The sequence below is a fragment of the Nasonia vitripennis genome, chromosome 2 (genome assembly GCF_009193385.2).
Source record: "Nasonia vitripennis strain AsymCx chromosome 2, Nvit_psr_1.1, whole genome shotgun sequence".
Taxonomy (NCBI): Eukaryota; Metazoa; Arthropoda; class Insecta; order Hymenoptera; family Pteromalidae; genus Nasonia; species Nasonia vitripennis.
Window position 1 is genome coordinate 31,069,271 of NC_045758.1, and position 24,456 is coordinate 31,093,726.

General features: G+C 47.8%; 1 protein-coding gene across 7 annotated transcripts in view; it reads left to right on the forward strand.

Moving 5' to 3' along the window:
• LOC100122131 (zinc finger SWIM domain-containing protein 8) overlaps nt 1-24,456 on the forward strand; it is a 61,975-nt gene that overhangs the window by 27,430 nt on the left and 10,089 nt on the right. For 6 of the 7 annotated variants that reach the window (XM_032597372.1, XM_032597373.1, XM_032597368.1 and 3 more), the window contains 13 exons: nt 17,803-18,054; nt 19,184-19,362; nt 19,446-19,756; nt 19,838-20,270; nt 20,346-20,597; nt 20,680-21,598; nt 21,688-21,872; nt 21,951-22,127; nt 22,201-22,387; nt 22,610-22,736; nt 22,821-23,177; nt 23,511-24,027; nt 24,108-24,447. In XM_032597372.1, coding sequence (XP_032453263.1) covers nt 19,216-19,362; nt 19,446-19,756; nt 19,838-20,270; nt 20,346-20,597; nt 20,680-21,598; nt 21,688-21,872; nt 21,951-22,127; nt 22,201-22,387; nt 22,610-22,736; nt 22,821-23,177; nt 23,511-24,027; nt 24,108-24,447 — 3,952 coding nt within the window. In that variant the 5' untranslated portion in view covers nt 17,803-18,054; nt 19,184-19,215. The remainder of the gene's footprint in view (nt 1-17,802; nt 18,055-19,183; nt 19,363-19,445; nt 19,757-19,837; nt 20,271-20,345; nt 20,598-20,679; nt 21,599-21,687; nt 21,873-21,950; nt 22,128-22,200; nt 22,388-22,609; nt 22,737-22,820; nt 23,178-23,510; nt 24,028-24,107; nt 24,448-24,456) is intronic. The other variant, XM_032597369.1, reaches the window with a different exon arrangement.

The window sequence follows — 24,456 nt, forward strand, 5'->3', positions numbered from 1 at the left end:
AATGAGCGTCGGCTTAACAATGGCATCGCTCGGCTCATTGTTACACTTGATGTAAGCGAAGATGTAATTGCCGATCGTCGCGGCGCAGGGCTGGATTAGAGCCGCCGCTGCCATTGTCATCATCGCACGAGCGCAGTTGCTGACGATTATAGGCGTCGCGGATTATATTATTGCCGCGCGTTATCGCTGGAATTAACATTAATTGCTCGGAGGCTTTTGTTTCGCGCCCGCGTAGTTGATAATTAGCTGTTGAATTGAATCCGGTGTGCATTGATTTGGAAATTTATTATAGCACTGTAATAACGAAAACTGTATTTTCATGTACGTTTTTATTCCTTTTTGCTTCCGCAAATTTTCGGTATCAGCACAAACACACTAATGCTTACAAACGTAGACTACAGCTATACCGAAACTCGTCGGGAAATGCTATATTATATATAGCCGGAGGATGTAACAAACGAACGGACGGTTCGGCCTCTGGCTCTGACAGCTTTCGCGTATAGGTATATATCACTCCCGTAACGAGATCCTACATCAAACGGTTATTATTTATAATATAAAAAATGCGCCTTTATAGCCATATACAATATTATATATTATCGAATTCGAAGCAGTTTCATAAAAGTCATATAACGCGCTACACTCGCTCTTTATAATATCCACTTCGAGCTGAATTTCTCGCGAGCGCGAGGAGCGACCCATAAACGGCGCTGAAATATTTTATAACCACCGACACGCGGTCCGCAATAAATGTTAAACGATCCTTCCCGGCCCCAATGCGCTTCTCGGCAGCTCTAAGTTTCGATTTCCCGCGTCAGTTGTAATCCGTTTGCCGCATTTGATATCCAATCCCTCGGCGGCGAGTCTCGCGAACTTGTTTCGCGCGGCAGCGGTCAGTTCTGCCGAGGAGAAGAAAAAAAAATAGAAGAAGAGAAAAAGGTCGAGGTCGAGCTTTAGAAAATTCGCCGCCGACGTTGAGAGCTTTTCGCAACGAGGCTGCACGTATACCCCTTTTCAATTATCCGTACACGATGTGAAAGTAAAAGCGTAGCACAGCAGGCGTAGCACAGCAGGCGCATCCGAAATAGGAAATAGATCGATGATAGTAGCAGGACAACACGTGCGCGAAGGAGGAAGAAGCTTCGCGTGGGCGAAAGGGACAAGAGGAAGACGCTCGGCGGTTCGAAACTTCCGTCAAACTGACTAGCTTGTGCTTGTTCGCCTGTTTCTATGCGCTGTACCTATACATTGTGGCGAGTGCGAAAGTCGCCATTTCGCGTTCGCCGCGATTGTGTATTGATTAATTCGCGATGGGACTGCTAAAATTCATCTATTTTTGTAGCAGAGCAAACACCCGGGGAGCGTTATTGCGCGGCAGTGGTATATAGGGACCGAAAATATTTTCAGAGACGGGTCAGATCCAGCGCAAAAAGTAAGAAAACAAATCCGCTGCCTCCATCAAAAACAGAAAGAGAGAGAGAGAGAGAGAGAGAGAGAGAGAGAGAAACCGAGTTCTCATATGTTCGGAAGCTAGCTGTGCGGAATTTTCGATATCGGCTCCTGCCGCGGAGCACACGCTTACATAGCCTGACGAGAGTTGCCGAGGAAAGTCCAGGGGCTAATGGCTCGTGAGCCCGGTTGTGTATATACGACGGGAAAAGTTCAAATCCCCGGCTTCTTCGCGTATGTAGTTCTTATGGTGTTTTTCTTATAAAGATATTTCTTCTCCGGCTCTTATTTGGAAAAAAAATCCCTGAACTTACGAGAGGGACCCGACGAGATTTAATTAAAAAAAGGGAAACGAACAGAATCTCGCTACAATCCCAGAGAGCACAGCAGCCCTGTATAAACTTTCTCGCGATGTGCAGTGTTTCGCAGCTGCGGAGCATAACCAACGGAGCTAGGTTGGATTAGGTCGCGCTCAAGTGGCCGGGGAATGTTTAATTTCAAATCTTGGTCGCAATCCGGCCGGTCTGAATGTCAAATAGAGTCCTAATTTGCTTTCGGCTCTGCAGCAGCGTCTATTTCCCCGGGATTACAGCTAGCGTCAAAGTGGCCAAGATGTAGCTTATGGTGGAATGAAGGTCTACTGCGGAGTTTAGCGCTGCAAGAGGACTCGGTCGATCGCCCGAGTTTCTCGGGTCGTAAGACGCCTTGTTGTAACATTTTTGCCGTTCGCTGTCTGCAAATAGTTGCTCGCTGGGAATCTGAAATTCGAATGTACTGTAATTATTTTCTCTTCCGAAGCGTCGATGTATTAGGAGCTATCTATACCCGTGTTTTTTCTCCCGTCATTTATCGACTCGAACGCAGCGGCTCCCCTCCTGGAATATACATACTCTCTCCCGTCGTTTCTCTCTCCACAATGGATGCTTCCGGATTTCGCAAAGATATCCCCAGTAACGACGACGTCCCTTATTAATTTACGATTTCTATACACTCTTTCTCTCCGTATACGCGTATCCGTTAAGTCTTATACGCTTCCCTCGATTTGCCACCACTACCCCCTCTGTGAATATCGATTTTGCTTCGGGGATTTATTAAAAAAACTTTACGTCCGTGTAGAAGCTCGGATTCCTTATATCCCTCTCGTGATAATACCGGGGGCTTCAATTTGCGGGGTTAATGAGCGTGTTTAACGAGCAGCGGAGATTGGACGCGTGTGTCGAAGGATTCTGGACAAATATTCATTCGGTCTTATTTCTCTCTCGCGTACTGTGTGCATCTGAATATTCATGGGGGTGAGAGAGAGAGAGAGAGAGAGAGAGAGAGAGAGAGAGAGAGAGAGAGGCGAGAGAGTCTCGTCACGTTCTGATGGGAGATGGATTATTCATCCCCGCGCCGGAGAGATGATTACTCGTCGTTCTTTTTTTTCTTCTTTATTTATGCAGGTCCGCCGTGTATTGCCATTACGCAGCGAGCACTTTGAATTGCAATGGTTGATGCGAGAGTAAGTTTTCAATTTCGGAGCCGTGAAATTGATTACTTTCTTTCGTATACGAGACGTCGAAGAAAAAAATAAACGAAAGATCCTGTCGAGTCACATACACAGGACTGTTTACGAGGAAAAATAAAAACGCGCTGTAGTCTAATAGCGAGAGGGAGAGAGAGAGAGGAGTAAAACGAAATTGAAAATTGAAGCCGGGGGATGCACGGCAGTAGCGGATGAAATCGAGGGGGGGGTACGAGATTTCTCTCTCTCTCTCTCTCTCTCTCTCTCTCTCTCTCTCTCTCTTCGCGTCGTCGTATATTGATAGAGATGTCGTTGACCCGAGTGTGATATCGAAGGGAACTAATATCGATGAAAGGAAATTACGAAAGTAATATCGTGAGCTTGCGATCAAACGCTCCTCTCCTTGGTACCTCTTTCTCCGGCAGTGCGGGATCTTCGCGAGAAAATATTTTCTTAATTTTTAGAATAATCGCTCGTACACCCGCTCAGTCACCCGAAATTCCCTAACAAGCGCGAGCTCGAGAGAAAAAACGCCATTAGCGCGTGATCCTCATTTTTCCGAACTTCCCTTTGTCTTCCGTTATAAACGCGTTCCCTTCCCGTATATAAAGCGAGCCTCGATTTTAATCCGCCGAATGGATCGTTAAAAGTTTAAAAAGTCCCGGGGAGAGAGAAGGGGGAAGTTTTCTCTCCCTCGGCTTAATCGATTCATTCGCTCTCGTAAGGAAAAAAGCATCAGCGACGCGCGTTAGTCAGTCGCGCGCATCAAAGTATACACGCGGATTTAATGAGAGATGCCCTCCCCCTTTTTTCTTTCTATCTCGCAAATGGTAGTAGTAGTGATTTTTCTCGCTAACGACGCTCCGGGATTTAATTGTGTACAGTGAAAGCTCTTCCCATGCTAATGCCACTCGTAATACCTCGTGTACCTATAAGTACATGCACCTGTGCGGAGAGAGAGCTTTCGAACTTTCTTCTCTCGTCGAGCTGCGTTGCGCGGCAGTATTACAGGATGAAACTTACTCAAACTCTATAAAACGCTATGCACAGTTGCGGAGAATATGCGGAAGCTGTGTGTGTGCAGGGTTGGAAACTCGTATAATTAAACAAGTCGCGCGGCGGCGGTGGAGGAAATAAATACGGGAATTTCGTACAATATTCCTGGGCTGAATTTTGGTAGAGCTTGATGCACCTTCCATTAGAGCGAGTTAGCGCGCATTATCGAGTTGGAAACTACCGCTCGATATTTTTCTTTTTCCCTATAGCCCTCGCGGTGTCGACGAGCTCGCGCGTGTGCGGAGTATTAATATTCCCTAACCGACGAGCTTAGTATTACACTCTTTTCGATTTTTCGAGGCGATCGACGCAGGAAAATCAAGCCCAGCGAAGTTTACCGAGCCAACGAGAGACGTACGTTGCGAGAGAAAGCACTTTCGCTAAAAGCTCGCGCCGCCGACGATCGAAGATTAACACTGCTAGCCCCGGGAAACAAAGCTTCATTCCGCGAATCGCCAAGGTGGAGTCATCCCGCGACCTCTTTATTTCCTCCTTCTCCGTTCGATTCTCCGGATTCCTTCATCCGCGAAGTAGAAAAGAGAGAGAGAGAGAGAGAGCGAATGAACGCGTTCGACGATTTCATTTGTCGTTTTCCATGAGCGAAATCGCTTCGTTCGCATCGTTGGAAATCGCGCTCGTTAATCTTATCCTTCCGCTATGTGTGTTGCTCCGATCCGAGAGCTTCGTTTTTTTTTGCACGCGCGGCTGTGTGATACCGTCAAATGTTTATGAGGGGATGAGAGTGAGATGGATGTCGATTCTATTTTGGAAATTTTTCGTGAATTTCTGTACTTGTAACTTTGCGAACTGAATTTTACAAGTGTGTCGCCGAAAAGGCAGAGAGGAGAATAGCAGTACAAGCTTCAAATTTTATTCATTCCCTTTTGCTACCATTTCGTCTATCTGTCTCTATTCATCTGTCTCTCTCTCCTGCTCCTTTTCCGGCGCGAGAATATAACAAAGCTGCATCGCGCGTAAAGCCATATACGATACCTCGTGTGTGTCTCTGTAAAATTGATGGAACTACGCGCATGAAATATCGCGCACCAGTTCGGCGCAAGGATATTCCGGCGTATATTTCTCGGATTTTAATGCAGGTCGCTCCCTCTACTTTTTACTCCGCTCCGCTGCAGTTTTTTTCGCAGTTTTATTTTTATTTTTCCGAGTGTATAACAAAGTCACGAACTTGTATATTCTCCGTCGAGTTTTGCGCGTTAAGAGAGTTGATTTACGAGTCCCGAAAACGCCCGGTAGAATTATTTATCGCGCGAGAGGTATATCCCGATTGGAGGGTGCGTATTATGTTATATTTCGAGAGAGTCGAGCGATTATCGAGTCGTTCTCGGTTGCAGGCGTAGAAAGGCGTTATGCAAATTCTCGCGCACCGATTCCCCGACTCTCGACGAGTCAAAACCACTTTCTACGTCATGTAAGCCTGTAATTTCCGATATTTCCTTTACTCGTTTTCCCGGAAATTTTCCCCAACACGCAGCATTTTTTCCCTGCACTCATCGACGTACGGCAGAAAAAAGCTCTCGTATATCGCGGCTCTTGTCCCCGTTACTCCCGTGTGGCCCTTTTTCGGCGGCTCATGTGTATAGCCGCAGCGTCGACGATATACGAGAACGCGAAACTGCCTGTGTGCCAAGATAACTCTCGGAGCTCTCTGCAGCGCAGCTCTCTGAAATCTGACTCGCGGATTTTTCGTCGGAGCGTAAAAATTGTTGAACGCGCTGAAAGCTGAGATTCGTGTTTTATGCCGCGCGCACGGCCTATCCGATGCTTTAACGAGCTTTCGGTGGCGTTGTTTGGCTGATTTATGAGAGCTTGTTTTGTGGAACGATATTATCTACTTTTTTTGCAATTTCTCGATAGTAAGAATTTTTAGTCTAATAATTGCCGTTACTCTCGATAGAAAAGTACATTCGGCGCTAACGAAATTACACAAGGCACTCGCGCTTCTCTGGAGAGAGAGAGAACTTTTCCGGCTCTTCTTCCGAAGCTCGAGACTCGAGTCTGACTTTAAAAGTCCACTTTGCCGAAAGCTCCCGCTCTCCCCTGTCCCCGAAAACGACTGCACCCTTGTCTGCACAAATGCGTAAATCAATCTCAGAAGATAGCTTCGTCTTTGAAACGCGTATACGTATAATACTGAAATTTCATGTGAAATATCTCGCTGTTGATCCCGAAAGTCTCGCGCAAGCATCCGGCCAATTAGCGCCTAAAAGCTCTCTCCGGGAGCTTGAGCGCGCGGAAAATTTAATCTTCGGTCATTGGCTTTCCCTTGAAACATTCGCTTTCCTCTCTGCGGTGCAGCTCAGGTATTTAATTATGAGGGAGAGAGCGCTGAGGATGGCCCCTTTGTAACTGCCTCCAGCCGCACGACATTGTCTCCGAAGGCTCAATTACGACGGGTGCATGGAGCTTGCACTCGGAGCGAGAATCCGTAAATATTTGATTAAAAAGCTCAGAATTATTCGCACTCGACTATTGAACGCAGAGATGTATGCAGCGTGGAAAAATTCGACATGCATGATTCATGCGATTATAAATTCAGGAGCAGCAGAGCTTCGATCGGTCATCCTCTCCCATACTGCACACGGTACAGGGAAATTTTCATCGCTTTCCCTGGTATAGGTGGAAAATAAATTTCCGCGAAAGCGCACGCGGGGGCTTTGTACGCACAGCGCGCGGATCGATATAGGCGCTGCCGCTCGCGCGCGGATATAGAAAATGCACGCGAGCGAGTCTTATTCATCTCCGAAGGGGCTTCGGCGTATGCTTATGCTATGTGCTTATGCTAGTCGGGAGGGGGGAGATGCTTCCCTCTCAAGGATTTCTTTTGTTTCGCGCGCACTGGATTCTCTCTCTCTCTCTCTCTCTCTCTCTCTCTCTCTCTCTCTCTCTCTCTCTCTCAGGAAGAGACGCTCCGCTGCTTTTTGCGAGGAGTATATTGAAGGATCGAGTTTTATTTGCTTTTCCTCGAGTGCGCGCCAGAGAATCTTTAATTCAACGCAACGCACATACACACATATCGAGCGAATAAAATTTTTCGTTTAGAAGCGGAAACATTTTTCTTCCATCGACTCTCTCTCGAAAGCATCGTCGAATTCCCGGGCAACGATCGAACGAACGAGTGAACCACCCCCTCGTCCGGCCAAGTTTTAATCGGTTGCGCGGCGCCGTGTTCGAATCTGGGCGCGGTTTTCGCGTCTGTTTGCTCCGTGTTTTTTTTTTATGCGCAAGCGAATGCGAGGATTAAACGGAGTAAAAAATATTCTGGGTTTCGAAAAACATAAAGCGCGCCGGCTGAGAGTTCTTTTGTTTGCGGACGAGAAATGTAATGTACGCGCGTATAAAATTTAATCGTTTTTTTCGAGTAATGTTTTTTTTTTAGACCAAATCCAGCGAGCGATATCCGTGCGTCGATCCCTGCGAATTACCGAAAATCCACTTGGGATAAAAATCCGCGTCGTAACATTTTTTACAGCTTCTTCGTTATGCGCTTTATATCGGCGTCGTCGGTCGGTAGCGACGGAATACAGTGCGACTACGGCAACGGCTGCGTCTACCGAAAAAATTTGCATCTCAAAAGGCTTTATTGTCGCGCCTTTAACGCCGGATTTTATACCCGTCGGAGTGTATTATAACGGCCCGCCGTAAAATCGCCGCTATCGGGGAGGAGATTTTCTTGCTGTTTTTTTTTTTTTGCTAGTGTTATATCCCGATGTTCGAAGATGTGATGCATATTAAAATGGGGAATAAAGCAGGACTCTATTGATCTTGTTATATCCAGAGACGTAATAATGAAGGACGCTTGTCGCGCGGGATAAAAAATTTTTCATTTCCGAGCTACGTCTACTCTTGGTTTAATAGTTGGAGCGAAGATAAATAAAAGTGACAACTGCACTCGTTGAAAATAATCCAAGGGTCGTCTCGAGACTTCTTGCTTCCTCTCTTTTCTCTCCGTATAGTTCCTAACGACGTGCGCTCCTTTGTGTTTCTGCAGATAACTTCGAGCGAAGCTAACTTCGAGAGCCGGCTCAGCTCTCGAGATATATTTAATTATTTTTCGAGCATCTTTTTTCGAGATCAAAGACACCCGGGCAAATATAATCCTCTCGATTTCTGTTTGAACTGTTTTCGAATTTACTTTTTACTCTCATCATCGCGTTGAGCACAGAAACTAACGAGAACCTTCCTTTCTGTTTCAGGTAAGCTGAAAGGCTGATTACTCTAGCGAAGAAAACCTACAGATAGCTACTACAAGGTTTGCGACGCGTAACCCAGAAAAATCGCTCGAAAAGAGAAAATTATCCGCGAAAATCAATTTTTCCTAAGTTAGCTGGCAGCTGCCTATCGCGTCGTAAGAATTCGCGAGAGCTGACAGCCGTCATCGTCGTCCCTCTCCTCTCGTTCTCCCCCATCGCGAAAAGCGACGGGAAAAGCAACTGTATACTCGGCGAGTCAGCCAACGGACCGCGGCTGCACGTCAAAAACTATTGTTCGTGCGTCGAGCTGCACACACACACACATGCACACACGCGCGCGCACACACACACACACACACATACATTCACCCCTGCCGCACTGTCCTTTTCCTCGTCGCGAATATTCTCATTTGCGTAATGCCGTACGTCTTGTCGTTTTTTACGAGAGGAAAATGTGCCCCGCGGCCTTTTGCTCTTTATTTCCGCGAGGCTTTTTGTCACGCTGAAATAATGGAATTTACGACGCGCACTAGTGTAATTTTTCCAGCAAACTACGCTCCAACGAAGAGAGCCGATGGGCCGAAGCTTTAAAAAAAATAATTACAGAGAAAAATCTACTTTGGATGGAAATAAAGCCGAATCTCATTTCCCGCGGGCAATCGAACAATGTCCGCGTATAATCGAAATCGACGAAATCTCATCTCTTCTTCGATATCAAGCTCAAGAAGCAGAGAGAGAGAGAGAGAGAGAGAGAGAGAGAGAGAGAGAGAGAGAGAGAGAGAGAGAGAGAGAGAGAGAGAGAGAGAGAGAGAGAGAGAGAGAGAGAGAGAGAGAGAGAGAGAGAGAGAGAGCGAAAAAACGAGAGAGTCGAGCGGCCTACCCCCCGAACGAGATAAGCGTTTTAAACTATCCGGCCGATAAGTAAATCAGAGACCGGGCTCTCATTAACAAACTTCTCTCTCTTGGCTATTATTCTTCTTACCTCGTGCCGGCGCATCTATTAGGCGGAGGAAATAGGCGACGTGATTGGCCCTGAACTTTGAATTTGATTTCGCGAAATAACGAGTGTTTCTTTCTTTTCCTCCTCTCGTCTAATTGGCGAAACGCGGTCGGATTGAAAGAGTTGGCGCGGAATTAGCGAACGCCAGGGACGAGAGCTGCGAAGGTAATGGGTTTATAAAAGTATGCCGGGCAGTCGAGCTTGATCTGGAGATTAGTCGCTTTCGACGGTGTGTCTCTTGATAGATGAGTTTTATTTTTAGTGGACCGCAGCTCCGCTGATAAGATTAGATACTGATCGAATAGCGATGTCGCAATAGGAAAGCAGAAAGGAATTGTTGTATCTGGTCGGCGGAGCTTACCTTGATAAACTACGCTTTCTGTCTTCTACAATATCCAACTTTAATCTTATTTAAAAAAAAAGTCCGAAGAGTCACTGCTCGCATCGAACAATCGCGAGTCATCCGGCTTGGCGCCGAAAATTCTCCGCTTTGTGCCTCGGAGCTTGGGCCACTTCATAAATCATCGCGAACGGACGACGACGCCGAAGAGTTTTCTCCTTACTCGAAAAGCCTTTCCAGCGGAAGATTACATTATATCACACATACGCCTCGAAGAGCGAAAGCGCGAGGTGGCAACGATCCATCTTGCGAATTAATTATTACGAATGAAGCTTTCGTTAATTACGCTTTTTCGCGCAAGTCTAGTGAAGATTTATGATCTTCTCGCGGCGATGACGAAATTCTCCGTACGTTTATCGGGCAATATAAAAGAAGCGAGCAGCATCCCCTTATGATCACGTAAACGTCGCTTTCATCGCGCGCCGAGCCCTGTCATCCGATCATCAAAGCTCGTCGACGCACCCCGTGGAGCAGTAGCTTCCTCTTGGAGAAGCGACGATAAAATCGGCGACGTTCGCCAGTACGTGTCGAGTGCACGCGCTGATTTATTAACACCGCGGCGTAGCTGCACTTAGTCCCTGCGAATCTGACCTAGATAACATCACCGCCACCCCCGAGAGCGGAAACTAGGTCGCGCTGCGGCAGCATGTGTGGTTCCGTATTATGAATGTCGGGGAGATTCTCGAGCCAAAGTGCCGGGGGTTGATGCTTCCTTTTTCGTTCTTTTTGCTGCTGCTGCTGCGGATCGATAGTTAATTTTGTGACTTTTTTTTCTTTTTAAAAAAATGAGCCGACGCCGTTTTCACCCCGTTTGTTCCATCACCCCCAGGGCCAGTATAACGAGCCCGCAGTGTTCCCGCGAACCCTCGGGCACATTCTCAAAAGTTAATCGCGATTTCGTGACCGCGATTATACTTTCTCTCCTGCGATCGGGGTCAAGCGCGTCTTTCTCTGCACACGCCGCAAGTCGTTCCGTTATCGCCGAGCTTGCGCGACAGGAAGCTCCGGCAAAAAGCTCGCCATCCCTAGCCCGGAAGAGTACAGTAACGTTTCTCTTCTTTCTCTCTCTCACACACATGCGGTGAAGGAACGAGGTCGACCGTCGGGAATTTCCCGATCCACTTTCCGCGAATGCTCCCTTTTTTCGCGCTACCGAGGACGAAAAATTGCCATGGCGAGCATAAGCTCCGCGAAATATCGCGGCGGGGGAAGGAAGTTCGCTGGCTGACTTTGCTGGGAATAATAATATTCCGCGAGGGCTGTGTTTTTCACGTGATTTTACGGGGACACGATAAATTTACTTCTGCCGCGAAGTGTTCCTCGACTATAACTTTCGATTCGAGAATGAAAATGTAATAGAAGCAAAGGAGAGGGTGAGAGCGTGGGAACGTCAAAGAACGCGCGAGGGAAGACAAGTTGCTTCACGCATACGGGTGCCCGCATTTTTCCAATATAAAAATATTTCCTTCAAAATCCAACGTCACTAGGTTACACTTTTTCAAAAAACGACGATTCGACCTGACACTCGTACGAGAGCGAAAGAAACCGTAAAAAGCGTAGTTTATTCCTTGATGGAATTCTCGACTTTTTCCTTGCGTACAAACACAATTTTTCTCACTTTGGTGATAAGCGACATCGCTGTAATTAAGCCTTACGTATGGGCGCAATAACTCACGTCTTACTCGACCGAATCTACTGCGATATACACACAAAGCCTGACGCACCGGACACACTCTGCTCTCTCTCTCTCTCTCTCTCTCTCTCTCTCTCTCTCTCTCTCTCTCTCTCTCTCTCTTGTATTATACAGCGGCTCTATGCAAAGCGAGTCACGCCGGTGCTTATCTGCAGATGTATGTATGCGTTCGCGCGAGACACTCTCTCTCTCTCGCTGCAGAGCTGCAAGATGGAGGAATTCCGCCTATTAACCGGAGAATGTAATTTAGTGACGGATGAGTGTCCGATGCTATACTACTGGACTCTATTATGCGCCAGTTTGCGTCTGACAGACTTTAGTAGATCTCTTTTGTTTGCGTTGGGAGAAACATTGTCATTTTACGCGCTTTTCAGCAGCTCGCGTATACTCTTTCCCTGATTTCGAACTCAGCCGTGTCGAGAAATTCCGCAGTCGGCGTATGTCTGAACTTCGTTGCCGACTTCGCAATGAGCAAGAAACTTCCTTCTCCAAAATCATCATCGTATACTTTGTTTATTTTCGCAGCCGCCTCGCAGCGACGACGACGACATCGTATTTAAAATTCCTCATCTCACTTTTACACCCCCACTTTACGAGTTCTGCATTCCTCGGCCTCGTCGCGAACTTTGCCTTCGGCATTTTGTGCTGGTACTCCAATTTCGCGGCCGAATGTCGAACCAGATCAAAGGGCTGAAGCGACGTGTTAAAAATTGCAGGCGGTTTTAGATTCGTAAAACTTCGAATAGTTTTCAGTTATAATATCGTTCATAAAAGGCAGCTTTGAACTAAACCGAACAAATACCAGCGATTCCCAGAATCTTACAACTAGGTTAATTCCACAAAACTCTTCGCGCACTTCATCGATCGATCGTCTCATTGCGCGCTACAGCCGTTTTCCACACACGCGTACACCCTTTATCTTATTATTCCACCTCATATATACCTCTGTACATCCTCCACTACATTTTCGTTCTCTTATCACGGGTAATATTCGCTCGACCACCAGAGGATCATACACCCCCGAACGTGAGGTCCATCTGAGAACAGAAAATTTCGCAAAGACGTGTCTATAATACCAGCAAGTCCATACACGCCTGTGAAAACACGTCGATAAACAACAATCGTTCCGATAAGAAAAGTTCTCCCGCAGGATTAAAAGAGGACGCCGCCGCCAGTGTGTATCCATTTAAAAGTTTCCTCGCACCGGAGTTTTCCCTCGCTTATTCTGCGGGAGTCGCTAATGGAAAGTCGATTCCGCTGAATTTTCGAGCGAATTCATACGACGCATCGTCAAAAATAAAACGCGCCTATTTCACAGCTGCCCTATCCGCTTAAAATTCGAGCTCTATACAAACGCCCGACGGGCATACATATAGAATATCGGAAATTACTCGTCGGCTCGCACGCGCTCGGGAATTATTTCGCGGCCTCCCGAGAGTCTGCCGCTGTCGGGAAATTCATAATTCCGCGCGCTCTGCTCTCCGCGAATTTCCCCGAGCGATTCCGCCTTTTTTTCTACATAATACACGGCTTTTATTTCTCGAGGTCGACGACTCGTCTCTATATTCGCTTCTTTTTATTTTTCAATTCCGCCTGAATAATCGATTCCTTTATATTATACACACACACACACACACACATACACATTTTCCGACGATTCACGTGCCGATCGTTCATCACGATTTATTCTCTCTCCCGCCGCGAAGAATCCGGCCGGGAATTTCTTCCAAACAAGATTAACGCGATTATTAAAGTCCGCGAGGCGTCTCGCCGTGGATAATAATAAATGAATTATACGTGCGCGAATTCTTCGACGGCAAATTACTGCCGCTGCCGCTGGATTTTCCGATACTCTCGCGGTGCAGTGCAATAAAGCCGCGTGGATGTCCGGTTCTCCGAATAATTAGGTGTGTGTATGAAACAGAAATTTCAAATTATAGATTATACGGGAATAATATTCCTCATTATTATAATTCTAGCGCGCTACGCGAATCGTAAAATCAAGCTCCCATTCTCCGGCAATAGTTCACTGTGCAGCCAGACGTCGATCGCCAGCGATCAAACGGTCGTTCGACTCCTAATAAAACCCTCCCGTCTCCCTTGCCCTCTCACTTGTCGTATCGTAATTAGAGGGCTTGTCACGCGAGCGGGTAATTACTCGGCGAAGAAAGAGAGAAACACACGGCGATCTTATCGCTCGCGCTCTCTCTCTCTCCGAGCGCGCAAAATTTATCGCGAGTCCGGCGTCCTCTCTTAAATGCTTCTCTCTCTCTCTCTCTCTCTCTCTCTCTCTCTTTCTCTCTCCTGCTTTTACTGCCCGTAAAAGTTCCACGGGCTCGCATGGGAGGTTCCGAGCTCTGTGCAGTCGCGAGGCTTATCTTAAACTCTCGGTTGTAGGTACTGTATATTGCGGCCGTTGCTGTTCTTTTTTTCGACCGCTGCAGTTGTTGTTGTGTTGAGATTAGAGACCGGAGACAAAGGGGTGTAAAGTTGCTGTGTCGAAGGTTGATAAAGAGCTTTTATGCGCGTTTTAATCGTGTTTTCGCTGTAGCGTCGATTTTCGGGGGACGAGCTTACACGTCGCGCACGGGAACGAAATTAAGGTATTACGCGCGAGCTTAGCGTTAATATTATGTTCGACGGGATCTATACGTGCGGCGGGTAATCGGATCGATTGAAATTCTGTGTGTCAGCGAGGGAAATTTCGAAATTATCATTAGCCAAATTCGAGAGCGGAGGGCGGCGTAAACCGTCGAGTTTACTACCCGATTTACGAGCTGGGAATATTTAATGACGATGCGGTGTGTCTGCGCTGCGCGCACAGCTCGTACAAGGAATTCGCAAGTACGTAACTCTCGCTCTTAGAACACGTCGAGCTTGTGATATGATTTATTAAAATGGCTGAGATAACCTTTATACGTAAAATTTCGTTTTTTCCTCGCTTTGTCAGTTGTTCGACGAGTATACACAGAGAAAATCGATACACACGCAGGAAAAGTTCGCGTGCCTCGAGCTCCGCTTTTTTTCTTCATCACTTTACACAGTCTCGAAAAAGTGTCCAGGGCTTGTTATTGCAACGTTCTCTTGCGGGGTCGTTGGCTCTCAGGCTTGAAATGAAATTTCCGCTGCGTGAGAGAGAAGCTTTTTCTTAATTTCGAATCGCACAATAAATTCTGCTGCGCGAACCGTAAAAATAGAATGATTCGAAACGACGCGCGCGAAACTTGAAAGCTCCGACCGCATGTAAATACGGGTCGGCTGACACCGCGAAGAAGAGTTATCTATGCAAATTGAGGCCAAGAGTAACGAACAGTCGTCGTCGTCCCCTCGCAAATTCCCGGGACGCGCGCTGCAAGCGTCGACTTTTTTTCGCCAAACTTTACCGCGAAAAAAGGTTGCTGCTGGGGTGGAAAAGCGCGCGTCAATTAGAATTTGCGAGTTGGCCGACGAGTTTTAGATTGGGTTGAGGTAAGGGGGAGAGCTTTTTGCATTACGATGACAGTATAATACTTTTATAACGTTTCCTGGAACTTTTCGGTTTTAGTATATCGTTGAGCCCCCGTCAAAGTCTCACACGAATTCGCACAACACGAGTTCGCGAACTGCAATATTGATCGCCGGAGGGAGGGTAAAACACTGCGCTCCATCTCTCGAATACGGCTGTCCATTTTCACTCGTCGTTCGCGTGGGAGTCGCGAGCGCGGCTTTTTCCGTTCGACGCGTTAGTTATTGTTGAATCCGACGGATTTTTACGCGCCGAGTATAATGAAGAGCGGATGTGCGTTGCGAAAACGGTTTTTACATTCGCGCGCCGTTCTTTTTTTACGATATGGTGATTATCAGAAGTGTACTCTTTTCGCAGCAGCGTAATTGAAATCACTGGCGCGAACAAATAGCTCTTGACTCGGCAGTTTTGCGCGAGATGACAATCGCGCGCGATAGAGATGGAGAATTAACGGGGTAACGTTTAGAGTGAGAGAGAGAGGGCGACGAGCTAATCGATCGCGATGTTTTCCCTGGGTGGTTCGCTGGCAAATTGGAGCGCGCGTATTCCTCGTGGAAATCCGTCGTTGCGAGTGAGCGTAAACGGGCTTATCAATTCGCTATGGATCGAGAGTTAGAGCGATTGTAATTCGTAATGCACGCGGTTACTTTGTGGAATTGAACAAAACGAGAAACGCATAACTCTCTCGACGGAGCATTCATCAGTTGGCTCGTTCGTAATAATTAACCTTTTGGGGGGAACGAGAGCTAGAGAGTCGAGAATTTAGTTTATCGGAGCCAGTCCGGCCAGCCTGGGCAAACAAACCCTTTCCCGGTAATGAGGAGAGAAGCGTGCGCCGCATCGTTTTCCAAGTTTCCGAGTGCATTCCCTCTCCGCCGAAAGTTCTTGTTTTCAGTCACCTACTCGCTGTAAACACGCCGACGCTCGCGGATGAGAGCGAAGTCTCTCTGGATTGTTCGTTGTAGCGTCTAATGTTCTAGTTTGAAAATTGTTTTCTGGAATTCGCTGGTGCGCGACTCTTTTCCAAAATAATATAACGCATTCGAAATTCACACGGCTTATCACACTCATTCTCAGGCATTATCGCAAAATTCCCGCATGATCGGGGCCTGGTTATGGCGCGAGAACTTCATTAAGCTCGACGACGTCGGCGTCCTCCCCCGGGAGAGACTCTCTCGCCCGCGGCTCTATCAAGAGAGTTATCGGCTCACTCTCTAATGCTAACCTCGTTGCTGCCACGTCGACGCCAAGTCCCCACGGGTGGCCTCTTGTTCTTCTAACGTCGTGCGAAGTCCTCTCTCCTGTCGATCTGCGCCGCATTGTACATGCGAATGACTTGATTGTCTCCGCTTCACTGCGGCGTGGCTTTACGGGCGATTCGAGCTCGCTCTATTGAATTGAAATAAAATCTTTTCTCTACGCGGTTTATTTCATATTTTACGTTAGAGATAAGAGAATGTCACTTTACGGATAAGCTACGTGGCTGAATTTTATTTTTCTCCAACTTTAATGTGACTTTTCGCAACTTGAGAGAGACACGACGACGAGGCCGCCGGCATTAAGTTCCCGCGGAAAATTCGCGGACGCGAGCTAAAGTCACGGACTCTCTAAATACTTCATTTGCATAAAGAGGATTGCGACTCGCGAAAGAAGAGGGACGGAAGAGGGAGTAGTCACGTCGGAGGAAAAATCATGTCTTCGCGGCTGAATAATACCGACGCGCGCGCGGCGTTGAAATAACGGAAACGTCGTGTTTCGCGCTGCGTGGCGGAAAAAGTCGCCGGAGTTAAATCCGTTAAGTGCATGCTACCGCCGGAGAACTGCTCCCTCTATCAGTATGCGTACGTAGTTTGACAATTTTTTTTTTCACTTTAGCTCGAGAGCTTTTCGGGAATAAGGATTTTAATGTTTATAGCGACGTACTAAAAGCTCTCGAAATCGACAACGCTTTGCAAATCGTCGATGAATTCATTAGCATAATTCAAGACCCTCCTTTATAAGAAAGCAAAAAATCTTCCCCATCAAGATACGGATCGCTACTATACGTATATACGCGTGCTGGCATACACAAAGCCCATTACAACCGTCAAATCGCGTCGCGCGAAAAAAAGTCACAAGCCGGCGCATGACGCTTGAATGGACGGGAGAGTACCGGTTGCTGCTCCACTTGCGCTCACAATGCGAGGGCTTTATCTTCCGGCGTTTTAAACGGATAAACAATGAGCCGGGCATAAATCACGTGTATATGTAATAATAATAACAACGATCGCCAGAAGTATGCGCGCTAATTGATGCGATAAAGGATAGTGTTTTTTTCGTTAATCCAAAATCGCATACATAATCTACCCCCGAACGAGGCGTGAAAAATCACGCGTCACTTATGGCAACAAAAGAGAGACGTGTCTCTCAGCAGCCGCGCGTGTCACCGAGAGTCGAGCTCGGCAACCGGTTATTACCCCACAATAGAGCTTCGTCCTCGTCGTCGTGTGCATTAGACGCCGTGAGAGACAGGATTCGCGCGTGTCTATATATCCGTTTGCTTTTCGAAGGCAGGAAGCCGCTCGCGCGAGAGTCGCGCGAGCGAAAGTCGTATTTTGATTGGAGAATTTGCATGGCTAATGAGCGCGTGTATACACGCACGAAGAGAGCAAGAGAGAAAAGTTTGAATATATCGATCGCCGCCGTTGCTGCAGCAGCTCTCTAGCGCGTTAATGTTCGCCGAGCTCGTATATGAATAAATTATACATACGCATATAGTACGAGGGAATTTATTTTGCTCTCACTCGAATGCGCGCATACTAGCGTTAATGAATTACAATATTTCAATCACGAGCTTTTTGAATTATCACCAGCGCGCCTATTACCTCTCGTAAAGTTTAACGTCGTTAAAATAATATTCGTCGATGGTATATACACATCGTTTATTTTCGTTGTATCAAATATATAAAGTCGATAGTAAAAAGCGTCGTTTCTTTGTTTTTCAGATGGACAGCAAGTACCGACGCTATGCGAGCTGGCAGCCCGTTGCGTCGCGTCGCACATACCGTTCGAATTGGTGGAGCACTTTTACTCGCCGGTACCGGAACAGTTGCAGCTCAGGATAGCCTTCTGGAGCTTCCCGGATAACGAGGAGGACATAAGGCTCTACTCCTGCTTGGCCAATGGCAGCGCTGACGAGTTCCAGCGGGGAGAAGCGCTCTTCCGTTCCAGAAATGTCAAGGATCCACTTCAGATTGGTTAGTTGGACTCGCGAGGGCAATTGTATAATATACTATTGATTGGTGGGCTTTGATCATCGTAATCAAAGTATTAGTGGATCGTATCCGCCGATGAAAGCTTCACCTTCGTGATAATCGCGCGACGGGAAGCCGACGAAAAAGATAAGCAAAAACGGAATCCCCTCCGCTTTAATATTTGAACGTCCGCAGGCTAACTATTGATATAAATTCACCGTCACTCGCGAATCGCATTACTCTCGTTTATGCGCACAAATACGCGTGTACAGGTATATACAGAGCCCGTTGCACTGCTCTTATGCGAGCATACACCGTATATAGCTCGTTGTAATTTTAGATGCGCGGCGCCTTGTTTGTACTAGCCGTTTGCGGGGGCGGCTAATCCATTAAGCGTCGTTGTAACCGCCAGCTCGGGAATTTCCGATGCTTTACAGAGGGATTATGCATTAATTATTCACTCTTCCGCGGTCCTCCGTCTAGTGGAACATTCTTCGCGTATTTTTGATTTCATTAAATAATAACGCAAAATATCGACGTACTATAGTTCGTCGATAGCTTCGACAATTCGGATAAAAGTACGAGAAACACCGCAGCCCTTCGTATAATATCCATTACCCGGGGCCACACAGCCCCACACCTCTGTAATATTCACGTAGACATTCTCGCACGCGAACCGTCTTTTTTCCTGCGGCTACTACCGCTCGCCGGCGAAGTATAGAAGAAGAAGCAGGTAATGAACGCCTTTGCCAGCTTCGCAAAGGCGTTTATTATTTTAGCACGCGTGCGCGCGCGGGGGTGAGATTGGATTCGCTGTACTACTACTACTGCGCGCGCGGGGAATGCGTAATGCACGCGATGAAATTCTCTGCGGTGCGGAGAAACGCAATTTTCGTGCGGCGCTGTGTAATTTCGTATACATCGGCTCTCTACTCTCTCTCTCTCTCTCTCTCTCTCTCTCTCTCTCTCTCTCTCTCTCTCTCCGGCTTCGAGGATTATTCCAGGAGTGTTTTGTTGCGGGGGCGAGTCGAGCGATTTCGAGAACGCGGGAGTCGGAAATGTTATAATTGCATACACGCGCACTGGTATAATGAGGGCGAAGAAAGTAGTTTCTTTCTTTTCTGTTCGGCAGGTTTTCATCTGAGCGCAACGGTCACCGCGCTGATGGTCTCGGCGAGTGGCTTCCGCGAGCAGTACAACGTTGCGGTGACATTCGACCGGCGACGGATCACGTCCTGCAACTGCACCTGCTCCTCGGCTGCCTACTGGTGCTCTCACGTCGTCGCGGTTTGCCTCCACAGGATACACATGGTAAGGAAGTTGCTCTCCGTATAAACGTGTGGCTTTAATTTTGCCGCGAGTTACATCTAATCGAAATAATTTCGTAATTACAGCCCACGCAAGTGTGCCTGCGAGCGCCGGTATCGGAATCCTTGTCCCGCCTGCAGCGTGAGCAGCTCCAGAAGTTCGCCCAGTACCTCATCAGCGAGTTGCCGCAGCAAATTTTGCCGACGGCTCAGAGACTCCTGGACGAGCTTCTCTCGGCGACGCCGAGCGCGATTAATACCTACTGCGGGGCGCCCGACCCCACAGCCGGCGCTTCGGCCAACGATCAGACCTCCTGGTACCTCGACGAGAAGACGCTGCATGACAATATCAAGAAGATACTCATCAAGTTCTGCGTTCCTGCGCCCATAGTTTTCAGGTTGGATTTTTGACTTTTTTATAGCTTAGGAATTGTAGATATGCATAAACATTGTGTACTAATGGATGAACGTCTGCGCAGTGATGTAAACTACTTGAGCACGACGGCACCTCCAGCAGCCGCAGAATGGTCGTCCCTTCTGCGCCCGCTGCGAGGCCGCGAGCCCGAGGGCATGTGGAATCTGCTGAGCATCGTTCGCGAGATGTTCAAGCGCACCGATCGCAACGCCATTCCCCTCTTGGAGATCATCACCGAGGAGTGCATGGCTTGCGAGCAAATTCTCGTCTGGTGGTTCAACACCAAGGTCGCCCTGCTCAACGGCAACGGCCACGGTGGTGGCAAGCACGGCAATATGAACAGCAACGCCCATGCGTCGCAGCACGCCTGCTCCTCGCTCTGCGACGAGATCGTCGTTCTCTGGAGGCTGGCCGCTTTGAATCCCGGACTGTCGCCGTCCGAGCGCGAGATGCTGCATGGACAGTTCACTGCTTGGCATATGAAGATCATAGATAAGGTACGGTAGCTCTTTGCGATTGTTTGAAGAGCTGTGCGATTTTGGATGTTTGATAAATGTATACCTATTTTGCAGCTGACGAAGATTCGAGGTACGACGGTGTCGCAGAACTCGCACAACCGCAACAACGGCGGAGGACAGAAGGACTCTTTGAAAACTGATCTCGAACTCTTTATCGGGTTCAAGCCAGCGCTGGAGGCCTGCTACTTGGACTGGGAGGAGTACACGCTCCCTGGCATAACTTACACGGCTAGCAGCAACCCCATGTACCACTGTCCCTTCACGTGCTTTAGGCATACCGGAGACGCTAGGAATGAAGTGAACCAGGTGTGTGAACCACCGAAAAATTTGATGCGATTTTTAAATTTTGTAAATCAATCTTTATAATGTATGTCGATTTGATCAACAGGTCAACTCGAGCTCCGCAGTGCTGAATTGCCAGCCGCCGACGTCTCATCACCACAGCCGCAGGCATCCCAGTCTTGGCTTAGTAGAATTTAGCTTTATGGACCGCAGAAGACTGAATCCTCGAGACTTCCCGGGACTGTGCTCACGAGCAGGTGGCGGCGGTAACGACGGCAATCGCAGCAGCGACAGCAGCGAGGGCTTCTGCGAGAACGACGGCGATATCGCTGATATGCCCGAATTACCCGTTGTGTTGGTTAGGCGAGGCATTAACCAGATGAATAACTGCTGCGACACCGACTCACAGGAAGGTGGTGGCAGTGAGTCCTCGTCGAACAGCAACGTGAGTCTGAAGAACGCCCAGGGTTCGGATCAACTGCGCTCGAATGCCTCTTCGGAAACCCACAGCGACACGAGCGACAGCAGTCTGCAGAAGCCGTCAACGGTGGCAGCTGCAACGGCTATAGCGTCCACGTCAGAAGCTGCAAACAAGAGCAACAGCAGCATCAGTAGCAGTGGTTCCGTAGCGGGGTCCTCGAGTTCTGCCGTCGCGGGCAGCAGCTCCTCGCATTTGAAGGCCCCGACCGCGGCCGAGTACCGCGAAGCTGTAAACGCCGGTGCCGCAGTCGCCTCGTCGGTCGTCGTGGTTGGTGTTCCACCGACGGCTGCAGCTGCGCCTGTTGCCAATGGTACGACAGCGAAGAAGACTGGCGAGCGACAACAGCAGGAATCCGACCAAGAGAAGGATCCATCCAGGAGGCCGTCCAAGGACGAGAGCTCGTCGTCGAGCAGCGACAGTCCGTCCGGTGACGAGTACAACGTGTATTATTACGACGCCAAGGCTGCGGTCAATAATGCCGCGAGCAAGGATCCGAAAGCCGAGGCGAACGGCTCGGCAGCTGCTAATATCAGCACTATTTTAGGTACGCTCGCTGCACCTCGTTTGGAATTTTATGTTCGTCATTATGGTTTAATGATGATTGCTAATAATTGGCACTTTTATGTACTGCAGGTAATCTTAAGAAGACTGAAGACCCATGGGACATTCTCTTTGCAAGAGCAGAGGGGCTCTACGCTCACGGGCACACGCGCGAGGCTTGCATCCTCGGCGTAAAATTGGCCGAAGAGTTGCTGGCGAACCCACCGGATCTCATGATTGAAGTGCCTCCTATACCTGTGAAAGGGAGGAAGAAGAAGGTACGCATTTGCGGATTTACTTTCATGCTTGTTCTGAGAAGTGAACGTTTATCTAATGGTAAATTTGATTGATTGCAGCAACAAGTGAATCCAGCTTCTCATCAGCTAACGTGTTCAGCATCGGCAACACTAGCGAAATGCGGTTTTCTTTGTACAGTTCTAACCGAAAACCCAGAATACTATAATTTGGCCTTTAGAGTTGGCCTGTTCGGATTAGAGATGGCTAGACCACCTGCGAGTACGAAACCACTAGAGGTAATAATCTTTGTCTTTAGAGATATCCTCTTCACACATACGAATATCAAGGAAACTATAATGATTTTTTTAGGTGAAATTGGCACATCAGGAGAGCGAACTCGTAAATTTGCTCAAACGTATACCCTTAGGACCAGAGGAATTAGCTATGGTCAGACAGAGAGCCAAGCAACTGAGAGATGGAGTACTGCGCTCCAGAGGTCACGCCTTGCTGCCAATCATGTTGGCGAGCTTCATCTTCGACGCACTGAATACGCCAAGTATGGCATAAATAATATATACATTATTAGCATACAATTTTTAAATAGATTAGAAATTAGATGAAAATAGTAGAAAATTCCATCATAGCATCTTTTTAAGAAACTTTATTTTCTTTAAAACTGATAGGATGATTGCGTCTCGACTAATATTTTCAGAATAAAAAGTGTTGATTTTATATTTTCGTAAACTGGTTAATTGTAAGAACGGGGAATGATTCGCAGGAATGAAACTGCCCACAGACGTAGACGAGAACTTGGGCTTCGATGCAGCCGTCGCAGCTCTTGGACTAAAGGCGAACGTCAGCGAGGCGGACCATCCGCTGCTTTGCGAAGGAACTCGGCGTCAAAGGTATTGTCACGAATAAATACAACGTATTCACCGTTCTCATGCGGTATTCCAGAGAAGTTATCGCTAACGATGATTACGTTTCAGGGGAGAACTTGCTATTACTCTTCTGGTTCACTACAAGGATGAACCGAAGAAGGTAGCGAGAATAATGGACAAACTCTTGGACCGTGACGTGCACCAGCTTATCAAGTCACCAATAGTGAGCAGCTACTATAGTTCGAACCCTCCAACGAAGAGCCAGCTGTCAGGTCTGCGAAGGGAGAAGACGTGTTTGTCGCCGCTGACAGGACCAGAAGCTTCTGGTGCAAACGAATGCATGGTAGGCGTCAACAGTCGACCTCACAGCAGTACCAGCGCCGAACTGGAGACGGGCATGAGTGCTCTGAGTGTCCAGCCTCAACCGGCTCAACAGTCCGTGCCCAACAGGACTAAAGAGAACAAGTGCGTACTAATGCTTTATCGCTTGTAGCCACCCTTACGGAAAGATATTATAGCACTGTGGAATAACTCGACACTATAGTGTTATAGAAAAATTTCCAAGAGCAGCAGTCACTGTTCGCTTATTATTACTGTCAAAGTATCAAATTTTATAAATTGTGAATTAATCAAATCATTCATCTAATTTTACATGTTCTTCATTGTCCACTAAATGTTGTGAATTAACCAATTCGATGTCGTAACGAACGTCATCGAAACGTGTTATGTTTATCTTCCGTAAGGGTACTAACTACCCCACCCACTAGAACGCAATCACTACCCCCTTTTAAAATCCAGTTCATCCCGTCACAGGTACAAGAGCAAACGCGCCTCCATCGCCAAGCCTTCGATTCCGAACCAGCCATCCGAGGCAGGTGCCCACTTTATGTGCGAGCTCGCCAAAACAGTACTCACCAAGGCTGGCGGTAACAGTTCCACATCTCTCTTTACTCAAGCCTCCACGAGTCAAAACCATCACGGGCCACATCGTGCTTTGCATATGTGCGCCTTCCAGCTTGGTCTTTACGCTCTTGGACTGCATAACTGCGTTAGTTCGAACTGGCTGAGCCGAACTTACTCGAGCCATGTCAGTTGGATCACTGGTCAAGCTATGGAGATCGGAGCACCGGCTATTTGGTTTTTGATTGACAGTTGGGAGGGCCACCTCACACCTCCCGAGGCTGTTAGCATTGCTGATAAGAGTTCCAGAGGCAGTGACCCGAGTATGGTCAGAGCCGCTGCAGAATTGGCACTGTCATGTCTGCCTCACGCTCACGCACTCAATCCGAATGAGATTCAGAGAGCAATATTACAGGTGTGTATTTTTGCTATGCGAAAACATATTTATCTATTGTAATGGTTATCTCATTAACTCGTTTCATTTCGATATTTCAGTGTAAAGAACAAAGCGATGTCATGCTCGAGAAAGCCTGCATCACCGTCGAAAACACGGCCAAAGGAGGCGGTGTTTACCCAGAGGTCTTGTTCCAAGTTGCGAAGTATTGGTACGAGCTCTACTTGAGGCATACTCCAGGCGGAGAGCAGCAAGACGAAATGCCTCACGAGTCGCTGCAGTTGGACGCGAACGGAACTCTCATGGTCGAACCTGGTCCTTCGGTCGACATGACAACTGGTCAATTGATGCCTGGTCAAGCGCAGGCGGTCGTCGTGACGAGCGCTCAGCCACCGCCCCAACCCTACGCGCATCCAGCCATTACGACCCTGGCTCCCCTGGGTAGGCACC